Source organism: Dasypus novemcinctus, chromosome 2, assembly GCF_030445035.2.
Source record: "Dasypus novemcinctus isolate mDasNov1 chromosome 2, mDasNov1.1.hap2, whole genome shotgun sequence".
Classification (NCBI taxonomy): domain Eukaryota; kingdom Metazoa; phylum Chordata; class Mammalia; order Cingulata; family Dasypodidae; genus Dasypus; species Dasypus novemcinctus.
In genome coordinates, this window is record NC_080674.1 from 58916193 (window position 1) to 58933714 (window position 17522).

Sequence of the window (17522 nt, forward strand, 5' to 3'; positions counted from 1 at the left end):
TAAGTGATCTTTTAACAAGACTAAAGAAGGGAATGGTAATAAATTATGGTAACTGCCATTAAAAGATTTTATTCAAACCAATAGTGTAATTTAATGAGGAACAAACTCCTCTTCCTGGTCTACTAAATTTCCCAATTCACCTTTAGCCCGAATTTCATCATGAATTTAAGAGAATGATAGAAGATTAATTTAATAACCTTATATTGATCAGGCAAGAATCCACGAAGAAAACCCTCAGATATTGGTGAAACCCTTGGATGGCACAACCCCTGGTAAAGTTCTTCAATATCCTGTCAGGATTTAATCTTCCACTTATCTTTAGCTCTAACTAAACTTTAACACCAGTTAAACTAGTAAAGCTTAATAACCCCAGAAGGAAACTCTGGGGGAAATCCACACTTTTCCCCAAATTATCCAAAATATACTTCATAGGAAGAAAACCAGATTTCATAATCAGAATTTGAAAATCTAAAGGCTGTCTCAAAGTTTAATCTGACTCTAAGGCAAGGGAGTTCACTTTCAAATGTCCAGCAGTTTCAAATGAGTGAAGCAGTCAGGTAAGGCCCATAGGAAAGACTTCTAGACTGGGCAGCTGTTTCTCTGTTCCCAATGATTGTCAATATATGGAAATGCAAATCCAATATTGTCTGACAATGAAGTTTTTCAAAAGAAGTTGGAAATTTTCATTTTTACCTGAAATCTCCCAGTGATTAAGGGGTAGCAATTACTTGCAAATATTTAAAAACCCTCTTACTTTAAACGAGTATGTCACTGCTAATTTCCTATCTCAGCTCTAAAGATTTGCTTTTGTCTCTGTATGTGTTCCGTCTTCCTCTTCCACTTCTGTTAGCTTTTGTCTCACATCATGTTCTCAAATGCATATTACTATTATATACCTGTATCAGAATATATTGACATTCATCCCAAAGACAAATTCCTAGGAAAACAGATGGCTGAGTTTGTTTGTTTTATTTTTTTTAAAGATTTATTTATTTTTAATCCCCCCCCCCCCCCCCCCCCCCCGTTGTCTGTTCTCTGTGTCTATTTGCTGTATCTTGTTTCTTTGTCCGCTTCTGTTGTCGTCAGCGGCAGGGGAAGTGTGGCCGGCGCCATTCCTGGGCAGGCTGCACTTTCCTTCACGCTGGGCAGCTCTCCTTACGGGGCGCACTCCTTGCGTGTGGGGCTCCCCTACGTGGGGGACACCCCTGCGTGGCAGGGCACTCCTTGCGCACATCAGCACTGAGCATGGGCCAGTTCCACACGGGTCAAGGAGGCCCAGGGTTTGAACCACGGACCTCCCATGTGGTAGACGGACGCCCTAACCACTGGGCCAAGTCCGTTTCCGTTTGTTTGTTTTAGGTTAACGTTCATACTCAGAAATATATTTGGTTTGAAAAAACTGACAATGTAATTAAAAATCTAGGGATTTGTGCTTTTAAGTTCAATTTAAAAAATCATATTCTAACATTTTAATAAAAGGCTTTAAGAAAACAATATATGATCCTATTAACAAATTTAAACTACCTTAAATATTTCATATTGCATATATAACATAGTCAATTTCCCTTTAAAATACTGTATTGCAACTATCTGATTTATCAAATATCCCCAAGTACATAAGCATTCATACAAGTTGAATAAATTTAAACTTACAGGTTGAGAAGTTGAAATTCTTATAATACTAAATATAAATGTTATAAGGTTTCAACTTAAATTCTATAACTATATCAGTTACTAAAATTTAACTTTTTAATTTCGATTATAAATACTAATGCATTACTGTATACAAAGTACTAACGTACAGTTCTAATATTAGCCCTAATATGTATAAATTCTTTTCTACAAAATATTAATTCTATGATTTTGATTATCTTAAAAATGTGTGTGCTCATATTAAATCTCCTTGGAATTATAAGATTCTTTTTCACTAAAGAAATTATTTTGTCATCCAAGTAATTGTTATGTGTAACTTAGTGTGGTGGTTTGAAGCTGTATGTACCCCAGAAAAATATGTTCTTAAATCTTATCCATTCCTATGGCTGCCAAACCGTTGTAAGTAGGATCTTTTGATGAGGTTACCTCAGTTAAACTGTGGTCTAGATCAGCCCAATCAGTTTTAATACTATAACTGGAGTCCTTTATAAGCAGATGGAAATTCAGACATAGAGAAAGCCACAGAATTGAGAAGGTGAAATTCTACAGAACCAGAAGAGAACAGAGAGTCCAGGAAAGGCCATCACATGCCTTGCCATGTGATAAGCTAAGGACCAAAGATTACCGGCAGCCAGCCCCAAAATGCCACAGTCTTTAGGAAGAAAACATCACCTTGCTGACACCTTGATTTGGAAATTCTTCCTGGGTCAAATCGTGAGTGAATAAATTTCTATTGCTTAAGTTGACCCATTTCATGGTATTTGCTTGAGCAGCCTAGGAAATTAAAACAGTGAGCATGGCTGAGGTATTACATACAATGAGAGAGGAATGGACCAAGATATCGCCTGTATGAGATCCTGAGGGGCCATACCAAGACCCATTAATTATTCAGACTATAGGGATGATCTCCTAGTTGTCAAAGCTCATATAGTCGACATCCCTGGGTTTGAGTCATATCAAGTGCTTTGGTGAAGCTGGTATATACAGGCTCATGTAAGCTGATGGTTACAATTTCAGTAATCATGCAAGCCATTATTTAACAACCATTATTTAACATTCAATTCTATAAACTTATGATTAAATTATATTAAAAACAAATACTCAAAACTCATCACTAATTGTTTTGCTACATTTTCCTAGATCTATTTCTAGAAGTTATTTATATCTTCTATAATAGAAGAAGCCTATTATATCTGTATGGTAGAAATACTTTATAACCACTTGCTACTGCACATTCTCTTCCTGAGTCCGTGTTCAGAGACATCACACTGATAGCTTGAAATAGGCCATAGGGGAGTATTTACATCAGGGAAATCAGCAAATAAAACAAATTGGGACTCCCTCCACCCTCCCAGAGAACAGGTTGTTCCCTATTTACCAGGACACTACTAGGTATATCATGATCTAATTCTCTGTGTGCAGTCCTTTCCCTGGTTGCTTTATCATTTGTTAGAATTTTGCATCGCTTTAGCTCTTGAGATATTTAAACATCTTCCATCTGGTACTCAAGATCTTTGGAATTAATGTAGTCCTGAATATTTTTTCCCACATTCTTTCCGTTTAGTAGGACCACAGAATCAGATGTTAAATTGCTCTCCCCCTGATATTCTTTTGGTGTGTTCAACCACGTGGTCCCAACTGTAAAGGTCATTCTTCTGCCACTGATTCCAGAGGAGATCAAAAGAAAGATACTGTTTCTTTTATTTCTTTTAAGCCTATTGCCTGATTTCTCATAGCAGTAATTTCTCACATGTCCAGAAAATAGAATTTTATTAAACTTGATTGGCTGGGTTAAAATATCTAATCATCCAGTATTTCATATCATAGATAGTTCAGTAAATTTGTTATTTTTAATCTCAACTTGGAAAGGAAGTGGTACTTCGGTCATTAAAATTAATTTTGTTTTGTGTATAAATGCATTATAAGGCTGCTCTCAAGAGCAAAATCCACATGGTCTATTCAATTGAATTCCAAACACTGATGAGCCATGATATTAGATTCCAACACTGCATATGGTAGTTTAACTTTTTAATTTGAATTCATTAATATAATTAAATTGTGGCAATTCAAACAAAGAAATGCTTTCCATTACTAAAGGTAATAAGGCATGAAGTAGTCCTAGAACAAAGCATGAATCTAAGCATCTATTGACTAGATTCTCCTGTTAGTCAAGAAAAATCAAAATGGAATCTACAGGTTTCTCTTTTTAGAAGAGTTTATTCCAAGCCTCAGCAACATACTGATTCTCCCATGCATGCCATTGCTATAAAATGCCAAAACTGATTTTCTCTATGTACCTTATGAAAATTCATCTTAGTCAAAAATAGTCACATCTATTTTCATTAGATTAAAATCTCTGTATGTAAAAGGGTCTGAAGATGCTTCAAGTCACAGAGCCCTGAAGCAAGAATACCGTTGTCAATGTTCCCAGCCCAACCTTCCAGTGCCTGTCAACCTGCTGCCTACCTACTAAGAGCTCTTAGCATCTCTGTCACTTTGAGATTTAATAGGAAGAGAAGATAAAGATGGTAAAAAAAAATAGTAATAATAATGGAGGAGAAAAGTTGAGACAGAAGGTGGACCATTCATTTGCCTATTAAAGGTCAGTCAGTTCACTGCCCTTCCCCTGCTTTGTTCTGCAACATAGGGATGAACTCTGCAACTGTATTTCTCAGGTTTCTATTCTTCTGACTTGCAAATCTTTTGGCCAATGGGAGATTGGAGGATAGGAGGGGAAGAAAAAGCCAGAACATACCTTCCCTTTTCTTTCTCAACCAAACATGTACAGGAGTCATATCAAGGCCTGAAGACATTTGCTCCATGATTTCAAGCTCCTGGCAACAGGATTCTAGTTTATTCCAGAAGGCCCCTATTTCTGGCTCTGGTAACAGCACCTTCTCTCTAAGTTGCTCTGGCTATAAAGGTGTAGTGTCGTCCTACTGTTGCTAAAATCTGGACTGCCTCATCATCTTCCATTTGGCGCCCTAGCTCTTCCATCTATGTAACCAATATTACCTTGATTAAATTCCTTCCCTTTCAAATACCTGAAATTATTTTTGTATCCATGACTGAACCTTGACTGACACAAAAAGGAAGACCAGAAGTGGGAGAAACACACATTAGTCCATTATTTTCTTTTTGGGGTAATGGGTTTCTGCCATTATAAATGGGGAAGGAGACAGGAGAAGGGTAGAACAAGAAAAGGAGCAAATAGTTGTTGAGCACCTTTAGTATGCAAGTGTTTAGTATCATTGCCTCTTCACAGATGAGGAAACTGAGGTGCAGAGAGATTAGGTACTTACTGAGGATAACGTGGCTAATATGGGTTTGACAAGTTTTAATTCAGGATGGTCTGATTCCAAAGTATTTTCTCCAGCAGTATGATGCCTCACTAACAAACATAAAGTACATTTAGAAATGGTTCTTGAAGTATTGTGGGAGCTAAGATATGAATGTAGTAAATGTCAAATACCACTTAAATGAGAAGCTAGTGATCCAGGTTACTTCCTTGCCAAGTGATTTTAGCTGAAGGTAGTCATTAACCAAACATTGAAACTAGTACATCTTTAAAGGTTGTCTTTTGTCTCATCTATACCCTGCTAGGATTTAGAATGGTAAACGGAGAAGCATTCTTGCAGATCAAAAGTATTCATTAAACACAGCCCATATTTTGAATTGTTATTATGGAATTCAGGACCCTTTGTTTGAAAGACTGTAATTTAACTGAGGATTCTATACCTTCCTTCCCCCACAGCAAAGGTTTAATGACTCTCATGTTTTATGTAGATATCCTCAAAACCAAAAAAAAAAAAAAACCCAAAAAACAAAACGCTGCTGAATAGAAGGGATGATGGGAATCCATCCTTATGTGCTTTTATCCACTCTCACCATTTTAATCCAAAACCTGGTTCCTCTCTCTTGAGGTGTAGACCTATTTGGGCATCCTCATGCAAGTCTGACTCAACATGATCCAAACTAAATGCACTATATTTCCTAGAATATCAGGCTTTTATTTCTAAGTCCCTAATTCATTTTAGTCAATACCACCACTGTACACCACATTTCCCATATTGGCTGCCCCAGCAATCATCCTAAGCTCCACCCTTTCTCCAGTTTCACATTTAACCAGGCACCAAGTCTTGTTAAAATCAGCTTTCCACATCCCTCCCAAATCTGTCCTTCATTCATTCATTCATTCAATCAGTCATTCAATATTTGACTGCTGCATGCCAGGACTGGCACTGGGGACACTGAAATGGACTAGATGAACTAAAAGAGCTACTGTCAGCCTATTAGTTCCTTTTCATTAGGAAGTCTTTTGTCCTTTCTCACCCAGGTCACAACAGTGACTTCTTTACTATTTGGCTTTCTCCACCTGGTTCCCCATCCATCTACCTTGTGCTCTCAAAAGGAACTTTATAAAACTGAAATATGTTACTTTCCTCCTTACAGTCTTTGAACAGCTACCCAAAACTCCCAGACAGAGCCTTTGGATGGCAGGTGGGATGCCTCACATTTGTCTTTTCCAGCAGTTACCTACAATGCTTAGACCTACCCACCCACCACAACTATGCTTAGACATACCCACCCACCACTACTACTCTTCTGTAAATGGGCACTTATACATGTCATCCCTTCTGCTCTGAATACCCTTCCCCATCTCATTACTAAATTTAACCACTACTCACCTCTCAATCCACCCCTTGCCTGGGACTCTTTTCTCATATTCCTGTTTTGGGTTCCCACAACACCCAGTGCATACCTTAGCATAGCATCATTGCTCTTATCAGACTAACAGGTAATTGAACCGTCTTCTGCTCTCCAACTGTGACTTCCTTGAGAGCAGGGAAGGGCTGGAGTTCACTTACATCGCCAATGCCAGGCCCCAGATCTGGCACACAGTAGACATTCAGTACATACAAGATTGAAATTATGAAGATGCATAGGAGTTACTTTGTGAAACTCCTAATGAAATTTTGAAGTAAGATGCATTAGGAGTTACTTTGTGAAAACTCCTAATGAAAGAACTTTTTTTTTATACCATTTGCACCTTCCTATCCTTTCCTCTATGCTCAAAAGAATGTAGTTTCTATGAAACAAATCCTTTTGAATTGGCACACCCTGCCAGTAGTGTAATTATTCCATTTTCCTGTTAGTAACATAATCCACTTAACAAAGACTGAGGTTATACACGTGGCCAGAGAACTCTAGTCAGCAGGAGTTAATCTAGGATTCATGAAATAATCATAACAAATTCCTCAAATTTGGTCTTTATTAATAAAGTACAATCAGGCCTGGAGTTTGTATTAATTTTAAAGAAATGTAAAAGTACAACCAACCATTTCTATACTTTACTGTTCAGGATTCCAGTATAAACAGAGCTTATAAATTGAAGTAATTCTTTTCCCAGGATAATATTTTCCTTATGAAGGATTACTTGAGCAAAAGTCTTTGCATCATTTACAGGTCATTTTAAGTTCAGTATAACAGGATGAGCAGCTTTTCTTTACACATGTCAAAGAGTTGATCCCAGTCAAAGAGAAAGCCTTCCCTGATAAATCCCTTAATTTGATAGTTTAAAAGATGGGCTCAAAAGCAGAGCTGCTTCCATACCATTCTTCAGACATCAAGCACCAGAATGAAAATAACTTTGACAAAGTACTTCCCACTACTGAAATCATGTGTTAGTACTGTCAGCAGCACTGGAAGCATTTAGGCAGGTTTAAGCTGAGTAATACATATAGGTGGTGCAGGCATTATAATGCGTAGAGCTTTGACCATAGTAAGATAAACTTCCTGTACCTGCTGACACTTAATAAAGTCTGTTTACAAAGTGTTACTCCAGCTTCCAGGTCTAAGCTAAACTAGTTTTGAGGAAATACTCCAGAGAAATTGATTTTTAATTTAATAGGAGGCCTATATTTTGGTTGTCACAAGAATATTTTTGTTATACTCTTCTCAAGCTAGGTCCACTCAGAAAGTTTATGATTGTACTTCAGGTATTGAAGACTGACTGTCTAGAAACTAAGATGAAAAAAAAAAAAAATCAGAGTACTAGCTTTCTGCATACGCTTCTATACTTAGGCCATGCCGAACACTGCAAGAATCCATTATCACAGAATATTGTGATGTGATAATGCACCATACTAAAGACAGGAGAGCACTGTTTCAGCTTTTCCATACACTTTATTGCCAATAGTTTAAAATAGTCAACATAAAAAAAAGTTTGGATAATAAATACTGCTCTGTGGGCTGTAATAAATAAAAAGTTTATTAACAAGGAATGCACTTTTCCAGCCACAAATGTCTTCAAAAATTAACCAAAAAAAAAAAAAATATATATATATATATATATATACACATATGGCCATAGTTCACAGTTAAGCAGCCAAAAGCTGCTTCAATTACAGCCTTTGAACATAGGAGCTTCCTCCCTTTTCCCTCCCCTTCAGGAAGTATATTCACAGTTCCAAGTCCTCTGTCTGAAATGCTCTTACAGAGAGAAGTTAAGAGTCAATGCACCTTTCTTCAAAATTTTCTGAAAAACCTTTTAAAGCAGATATGCCAAGGAAAACTGCATTCCAGTTCACTTTTGGGTTAGTCCAAAGTCAAGAATTGTATGCCTCAGCCTGGTCTGGTTCCACCCTGTCCAGCAGACCACAGAGGAATTGTTTTCGTACCACCACCTGTCCGTCATCTTCAACATGCTGTAGATCATTCTACTGGCTTCCCTGTAGATCTCACAGTGGAAAAGAGGAGTCCCATAGGGTCCATTAAAAAAAATCTTCTAGTTGCATCTCTGTAAGAGCATGTTCAGAGCATATTCCATTCGATTTTTTAATTCTAATGAACAGCCAGACATCAGCAGAGTTGTCAGTCTGAATGTTGTTGATATCCTGTCCTCATTGATGTACGTGAGTAGGTATTCTTCATTTTGGCTACAGATGATAATTTTCGTATGATCATGGTAGAAATTCACCTTAAAAAATTAAATGTAGATATTAGATCTCTCTAAATAGTCAAGCAGAAAAGTACAGTCAATAATTAAACTGTTGGGTGAAAACATTTTTCAGGAAATAAACATTCACTTTCCTGAAGGGCTCATTTACCTGAAAGGTGCCATCATTGAAGAGCATCATTAAGGCCTTATCAGATTTTAGCCACTGAAGGAGGTAGAGCCGAGGTCTTCGAATATCAGTAACACTAGGCAGATCTCCACCCTGGAAGAGATTAGGAGAGTTAGCTGGTACCTACAAACATTTTGCAGCATGCACTCAGTTCTTTTAAACAAATGCCTCTCTAACTGAAGTACGTAAGCACTGGAATCGCCCACCTCTCAAAGATTCTGATTCTGTAGGTCTAGGAGAGGGCATGAGAACTTGAACTTTTAACAAGTTTTGAGGTGATACCAATGCTAGTGGTCTATGGACAACACTTCAACCATCATTGCTCTAGAGCCACAGTACTTACATCCATGAGGTTCTCCTCCATGTAATGAGAAAAGTATTTCAGCACCGTCACTTGACTAATGAATTGTTCAGGGGCATCTGTAGCTGAGAAAACAGAGCACTGGCCAAGCTCTGCATAATAGTGAACTGTTCTAAAAAACAGGAACGATAGGGAGAGAAGAGAAAAAACAAAAGAACAGTTAGTTGCCATTTTTCAGATTTCTTTAATCCAACACTAGAGAACAGAAATTCACTAACTGGATGCACTTACTTTTTGTCCGGAAGGAGACTCATGTGTGCACCGTTGTTGAAAAGCACTCCAACAGTGTGGTCTGAGAGCTGGTACCCAAAGCCATATTTGTTAGAGTAATCGACCCACTTGGTGACCCACTGAAATGACGTGCTCAGCTGCTCTTTGGGAATGCAGTCAGCTTCTGGCATGTTTTCTAGACATCCTCGAAGGACTCTCGCCACTGTGTCTGCAACACTTCCCATGGTACTGTCCTCAAGGCCTGAAAAATCAGAAAGAAATAAAAATTATAAAACAATGACAAAACTTTAGGTTTTGGTCAACACTAAAGTTCCTATTAACTCTAAAGATGAAGAATTCAGAATTATTTCCTGTGTTTTTCCAATTCCTCTAATTTTGCTTTTTCTATGGTAAATTAGCCTACAAAATACATTGCCTTCAGTTACTTAGTATAGCCCTGGCATCTACAGTTCTGTTATTTAAAAGACTGACAACCACTTACATTCACTACTGCTACTGCAGCTTCCAAGAGTCCCTCTGACTATCATCCGGATAGCATCCCCAATCTGCTGCTTGTTTTCTACTGCAGGTGTTCCAGATCTGGCAGCTATAGTGGTAGGTGGTTGGAGCTCCTTAGAAGAGAGAAGAGTCATGCAATGAGTCAAGCATCTAAATTCATTTAAGGTTGAGAATTCCAGGTTAAGATGAGATTATGGCAATTGGGAAAGCTTATCAGAAAGTAATGGACACAAGCCAGAAAAAAAAGATACTGCAGTAACTCAATTGCATGCAACATTAAAAAAGACACAATCATTCCCTTCAAAAGGTTAGAAGAAACATAAATATAGTATGTGTGATCTAGGATAATCATAATCTTAAAGCTAATTAACAAAGAATGGGAATGATATAAAGTGTTTATATAGGTACATTTTAATTTTTCCCAACATACCTCATCTGTCCTGTGTTTGCTGGGTTGCTGAGTTATTGAAGTCTTTTTCAAATCATGCCTAAGCTTGTAAATTTCTTCATCTTCTTTAGACACTCTATCTGTAAATCAAAAAAAAGAATTATGAGCATTACTCTAAATCAAGGTAGAAACACAGCTAGCCATATTTCCTCCTCTTGCCTTATTAACCAGCTTATGAGCATCCAAGGCAAAAAAACAGCATTTTGTTATTGTCATCAGCTGCAGTTATACAAGAAGTACACTTTTAATGTTTAAGAAACAAAATGTTATCAATAAAAAACACACAATTTATAGTGTGGATTTCTTGTGCTATAAATACCAAAGTTCAATAGTATATAAACAGACCAGCTATTTTATGCTGATACAATAACTCCTTTGAACTAAACTTATTGAATTTAAATGACATTGAATACATAATGTAGGAGAATTCTTATAACTTACTATGTGTGTCAATGTATCTTGCTTTGTCTTTTTTGCCACCAAAAAGAGCAGCAGCAGCTTTCTTAAAGAAATTCTTTGCTGGACTTGACAAGTGGAAATCTGGAACTGTATGACAACAGCTAGAAGAAAGTCTGTCTGGAGTGAAGCCCTGTGGAATATTAGAAAAGACCATCAAAAACCTGCTGGGTAATTGGGATCAATGGTATATAACAAAAAGACTTAAGATAACACACCTACCTGCAAAAAAAAGTCATGTCGAATGATGTCATCCAAACTGGGACGATCCTCTGGATTTTTAGACAACATGCTAGCTATTAAGTGCTTTGCGGGAGCCAGCAATGAAGATGGCATTGTATACCGCGCTTCTCTTATACACCTATAAGTTTCCTTCAGATTTGTAGTTTCAAATGGTGGCCTTCCTAGTAACATTGTATACCTGTGGGTAAGGAAACACTTCTTTAGGAAGGGCTTTAAAGGAACTGCCTGCAAGTGTTGCAAATGTAAATCCAAAAGTGCTTTTTAATTCATTTTGGTGTATTTACTTACATTACACAGCCTAAAGCCCAAATGTCTGATTCACAGCCATGTCCTTGTTTGTTGAGTACTTCAGGAGAGAGATAATTTGGGGTACCACATATTGTTCTGGAAAGACAAAATATCAAGATCTTGTTAAGTACTATTCTACAGTCTAAACTTAATTCTCTAGACATGACTTGATGGGAAATAATACTTTAGAAGTATTATATTGCAATCCTATTTGTAAATATTCGATCTTTAAATGACCGCCCCCCCCCCAACTTATTAGAGAAGTTCACGATTTACAGAACAATCATGCATAAAATACAGGATTACCATACACCACCCCACTACCAACACCTTGCATTGGTGTGGAATATTTGTTAAAATTGATATAGCACATTTTTATAACAGTACTACTACAGTCCATGTTTTAATTTAGGGTTCACTATTTGTTTAGTGTAGTTTCATGGATTTTTTTTTAAATGTTTATTCTGTTACCATATATACAATCTAACATTTCCCCCTTTTAATCACATTCAGATATATTTCAGTGCTGTTACGACTTCTGATATTTTTAATGCATATAAATTTTTTTTCAGTACACATGACTAAATATTTTTAAATAACCTAGTAAGCATGATATCCAAGGAGAATATATATATATATATATATATATATATATATATAAACATACATTTCATGTAAACAAGAAATAAGACTTCTTTTGATTTCTTAGATGATATTAACTTGAAGGTTTAAGGCACCCAGCCTGGGCCCATAGTGAGAATTTAATAAATGCTTCCTTAAATTAACATTTTGTGGTTTATAGATTTACGATCAACCAACTTTCTCTGGAACATTAACAGAAACATAGTAAGGGCATACCTTCTGCACAAACCCCAACAGGATAGATCTTTCTGACCCTTACCTCCTTCTGTGTTCCAAGGGTTCCAGCCTGGCTGCCAAACCAAAGTCCCCAACTTTAAGTTCCATGGCTTCATTAATAAAAAAGTTTCCTAAATGAAAAAGCAAAGCAAACATAAATCCCTTTGAATATACACATACATTAAATCTGGGAGTAGGGCAGCCGATTGTTCTATTAAAGTCACCCACTGACAAGCAAGCTTGCATAGGCTAGATCCCAACTAAGAAACCTGATACAGATAAAGAGAAAGAGAGAAGAAAGAAAACCTCTCTAACACAAAAGTCAGGGCTGATGGTAAAGGACTTACCTAATTTGAGATCTCTGTGCAAGATTTCTTGTTCATGAAGGTACTTTAGTCCAGACACAATCTGCCTGAGGTAGTATCTGACTTCTGGCTCTGTCAACACCTTTCTTGCTTTCAAGATATGAGCCATGGACTGAAAATATGGGAAAGAAAAAAGAGCTTGTGTCAAACAATCTGTTCTTAAAATCAGTGTTTTCCCTTTGCAGAATGAGCAACGAAAGTTGATGTTGCAATAAAATTACCACCACAGCTAAAATCCCAGATAGAACGCAATTTGACTATCACGTCAGTTTTAGGGAAGTAAATGTACTCAAAGCAGAGTTAACGCTTACCCGTCTACTGCAGTATTCCATGAGAATGTAAATATTTTCTTTGTCCTCAAAGTAGTGGTAAAACTGCACTACATGCTTATGGTGAAGAATTCTATGAAGCTCTATTTCTTTGTCAATCTAAAAGTAAAGGCAAGAGAAGGCTTATTAGCCTCCAGTCACCTCTGAAAAACCAGTGCTTACACATGCAGAAGACATTTTCCTAAAAGGGAAGGGCCATTCCTGCACACAAAGAAAATACTTTACTCAACAGTCATACACACCTTTTCTCTTTGATGAGGTTTAGCTACTCTGCTGTGAGGAATAATTTTTGCAGCATAGACTTTATTGTTCGTCAAATCTGTCATCTCATAACATTTTGCAAAGCCACCCTGAAAGGAAACAAAGCCGGGGCAGAATTAAGGACAACAGAAAAAAATGGACGACAGATATTAAAAAAAATAAAATAAAATAAAGAAAAGCAAAAATAAGGGGCAGGAAGGGTTGGAAGAGCAATGTAGTCTACTTTTTTAAAAAACCCTTCATGAGAGGAAAAAACATTCTTCAAAACAGCAATTAAAACAGTTTATCTTCTCCCTTTACCAAGGGGGGCTTACGGGAGGGGGAAGATAGGAAGTGTTCGATGAGACATCAAGAAAATCAATTTTCTGGAAAGCAGTGGATGGAAATAGGTTTGGTGTAGAAAGCCCTCATCTGAAGACTTTAGGTCAGTATCACTGGGTTGTGGGAAATCTACAGAGCTGTAGCTATGGATGTAACGCCGATCCCCAGCGCTGTCAGCGCACAAAAGCCGGTGGAGGGCAGGTGAGGGGCCCGAGCGCACGCCCGGGAGAAATCGAGCAGCCGCAGGGGCTCGGGGCCGGCTCGGGACTCGCCCGGGCGGAGGGGTCCCCCCCGCCTGCCCCCACCCTTCTCACCTTTCCGAGCACTTTGCCCCGGCAGTAGCGCTTCCCCGTCGTCGGGTCGACGATAATCCTCGAGATCTCGGCCCCGGAGTGCGTGTGGTGGTGGTGGTGGTGCGGCGCCGCCGGCTGCACCTGCGTCTGCGGCGGCTGCGCGTCTTCGGGGGGCTGCTGCCGCTTCTTCTTCGAGTCCCCGCCGCAAGCCTTGCCCAGCGCCTGCTCGCACATCTTGGTGCTGGCGGCCGGCTGATAGGTGATAGTCCGCAAGAGCTCCATCGCCAGCTCACCGCCCCGCAGTGCCGGCTGTCAGCTCCGAGGAGCGGACACACGTCCGAACTTGCCCTGGCCCTCGAGTCCCGCCGCGCTCGGCTGCCCTCGCCCGACGCCCTCGTCTGCTTGTGCGAGAGCGAACGCGCGGCGAAGTCCTTTATACGGGCTGGAGGGGGCGGGGACTCGAACGCGGCTGCGACGTCACCGGCGACGCCCCGCCCACGGGCCGAACGAGCGCGTGGGCCCGAGCCGGGCAGTTGGGCGGGGTGGGTCATCGAGACCCGCTTCCCTGTGGCGAGCGGGGAGCAACGAAGGCGGCGGGGAGAGGTCGCCGCGACGCAGCGGCCCACCGAGGCGCCCAGCGACGCCGCATCGCCGCCCCGTTCTTCGAATGCTCCGAGCATTGGCGTTTGCACAAGAAACCCGCTCCTCCTTCCCCTCCCCCGGGGCCCGGGGCCGCGTGGTGGCAGGATCGCGGGGTGGCAGGATCGCGGCCCCGCCGGGCGCGGGAGTAAGAGCAGGGCCCCTCCCCGACGCGCAGGTCCTTCCGCGCGGCCTGCAGCCCGACGCCCCGGGGTCAAAGAGGGAGCGTGCCCAGAGTCCGCTGCACGGGCACGCCGAGGCTTCGCCCTGGCCGCCAGGAGGCGCTTCGGTGCTGCCCCCGCCGCGTCCCCACCCTCCCCCCCGCACAGCCGCCCACCCGGCGCTGCTGCTCTGGCCTCTTAAGGAACTAGGTCTTGTCAGGTTATTGGCACCAAGGAAAGACCGTACCAGGTAAAAGACAAGGAAGGGTTCGCACGGTAGGGTACAACGAGTTCATCGCCCTTTCTGAATGCTCGCAGATCGGCAGGACCCAGGGACAGATCGCCTTGGAGCTGCGGTCCGAGGACAGGGTTTGCGCTTAATCTTGGAGCGGGAGGCCGGCGCCCGGCGAAGGTTTCTTTTCAGCTTGCTCAAAATCCCGAAAGCAAGGTCGCCACCCCGTGGAATGTTCCAGAAATGCGGCTAGCGGTTCTAAGTGGGCAATTTAGGACAGTGTGGGCCTTTGACAGTTGGTGGCGTAAAAAGCGTACTTACTGCTCACTGTGGTTTTGTAATGGAACTCACCCATCCTTTACTCAGAATGGGTTTGTGACGTGTAAATGGCTCGTTAAGCCGTGTAGTTGCCCTCGGTGCTGGAAACGTCAATCCAAGGCTTTCTGGGCTGGGGGTTGGTGGGATAAGGGAAGGAGCAGGGACTTATGACCCGACACATGGCTTAGTTTTCCCCTTCCAAATTTAACGCTTCGATTTTACTTGGGAACACCGTGTTTTTCTTGTTCTCATGATAACAGGGTAACATTAATTGAACACTTAGGTACAAGGCACCCTTTTCTAGAATTTTGAAATACCAGTGTTTTGAAATACCTTATTTAATCCTATGGCAATTCTGAGTAAGAAATGCTGTTATTCCCATTTTACAGATAAGGAAACAGCCGTAGAGAATTTAAATTTAGTAAGTTTATATTATAGTTTATGATGTATATAGATATAAATTTTATGTAGTTTATAATTTATGATTTATAGTTTAAGTAGATCATCCAAGTTTGAGTATGTTAACAGCACACTTCATTCTTTGTATCTAAATTAACAAGATGTGATTATCAGTTTAATGATACAGAGTTCCTGAGTCATTTAGAATACCAGATGAATAAACCACTGGAAGGAATTTGGAAAATAGATTTCATCTAGTCTATGATCGAGTGTTCATGGTATCAGCTATATGAACATTTACAAAGACATCCTTCCTCATATAATGTCCAGCAGAGAAGACTTCACTGGTATTACAGCGTGGAAAGGGAAAGGCTTCTTTCTCTCCCTTTCCCTCCACCTTTTCCATTGTTCTTTAATCAGGTCAGGGCAAGTCCAGGCATGCTTTTCCTAAGCGACAGGAGACTACACCTAGATTATCCGACCAGGAATAAAGGTGGCGCTGGGGGTTGGGTGGAACTGAAGAATTACATAATCCTCCCTTTTATTCAGAAACCTAGGGATGACCTTTGGTCCCCAGATTTATGCAAATCTAATTCACTTGCCTGTAGCTGGCTTGCCAGTTTGAAGAGTACTACCTGAGTTTCCAAAGCTGGTTTTTATACCATGCCTTTATTTTATTAGTTCGTAATGAACTCTGCTCGCTCTCTCTCCACACATACACACGTGCACACACACGCACACAGTCCTCTAAAATAAAAGAACAGTAAAGAAAGGTCATGATTTTTTTATGGTTATTTCAGTTATCACTCTGATTATTATAAACCATTGTATATATTTTTAACAAATGTACTTCATTATTTGACAGAGCATTAAACATTCCATAGGTAATTCAGTTTTATCATCCAAAACATGGAAACACTTAATAAAAGATAAACACTATATGTGTTATGGTATCTTCTATCTGTAAAAAAACAATCATGAATCTGATTTTTCATTTTGTAGTGCTGTCACGTGGACAGGACCAAAGGGTAGCCCATAGACCCAAAACAAAATGTACTTTCCATGAGGGTGAATCTTTAATTTCTGATTATTTATCTGTAAATCTATAGATTTAGTGCATCTATAATTAAAATCCCAATAGGATTTTGAGGGAAACTTGACAAATTGATTGTAAAATGTATATGGATGTGTAAAAAGTCAAGAATGGCAAAGTCACTTTAAAGAAGAATAAATGGAGGTAGGGTTTTCTCTACATATCAGGACTTATAATGAAAGGATAGCAATTTAAAAAGTTGGTACTATCACAGGGATTTACAAAATGACCAGTGGAATAATATAGCCTAAGAGTAGACCCATATGTATATGAAATGTTGATATATGATAAGGTGACTTGATAAGCTGGTGAGTAAAGGAGGAACTATTTGGTAAATTGAACTAGAAATGAAAGTTTTTCATATGGAAAAAATGAAATTGCTGTCTTATGCCTTATACAAAAAATCTATTCCAGATGGAGTAAGGACTTAAATGTCAAGAGCAAAACTTTAAAATACAAGTAGAAAATAGTGGAAAATAACTTTCTGTGTGTAAGGAACACAGAACAACACACCAAAAGCACTAAGTCTATAATAAAAGATTGATAAATTTGACCAAGCTTAGCAAGACACATTAAGTAAAAAGATAGTCCTTTAAACTGGGAGAAGGTATTTACATACATATAAACAACAAAGAATTACTATAAGAATATATAGAATTCCTACAAATTGATAAAAAAAAAAAAAATCACCCCGAAAGAAAAATGAGCAAGAAGACAAAAAACATTTCAAAGAAGAATTGTTTGAAGCTAATGAACATATGAGAATCTCAACAGGGAAATGTAAATTAAGACCACTTAAACTGATAAGAATTAGAAAACCTGAAAATATCAAGTCCTAGAGAAGATGTACATCAACAACTTGTTTACACAATTCTGCCAGGAGAATAAATTGATCTTTCTTATGCCATACAACCCAGCAAGAGATTTGCTAACACATGGGTACCAGGA

General features: G+C 39.5%; 1 protein-coding gene across 1 annotated transcript; it reads right to left on the reverse strand.

Moving 5' to 3' along the window:
- Positions 1-7819: 7819 nt before the first annotated feature.
- Positions 7820-14143, reverse strand: PLK2 (polo like kinase 2). Its single transcript, XM_004458823.5, has 14 exons — positions 13754-14143; positions 13100-13207; positions 12840-12956; positions 12511-12640; positions 12207-12294; positions 11306-11401; positions 10997-11195; positions 10760-10907; positions 10301-10398; positions 9854-9983; positions 9373-9613; positions 9124-9253; positions 8763-8873; positions 7820-8632 (listed from the first exon to the last, which is right to left on the reverse strand). Exons 1-14 carry the CDS (start codon positions 14012-14014, stop codon positions 8441-8443), a joined length of 2049 nt encoding a protein of 682 aa, XP_004458880.1. The 5' UTR covers positions 14015-14143; the 3' UTR covers positions 7820-8440.
- Positions 14144-17522: the final 3379 nt, after the last annotated feature.

Bases quoted from the DNA above. Each gene is read 5' to 3' on its own strand.
- PLK2 (XM_004458823.5), bottom strand. From the start codon at position 14,014: ATGGAGCTCTTGCGGACTATCACCTATCAGCCGGCCGCCAGCACCAAG. The intron at 10,399-10,759 runs GTAAGTTATAAG...TTTGATTTACAG, and splicing joins AAGATACATTGACACACATA to ATAGAGTGTCTAAAGAAGAT. The intron at 8,874-9,123 runs GTAAGTACTGTG...AATCTCTTCCAG, and splicing joins TGGAGGAGAACCTCATGGAT to GGTGGAGATCTGCCTAGTGT.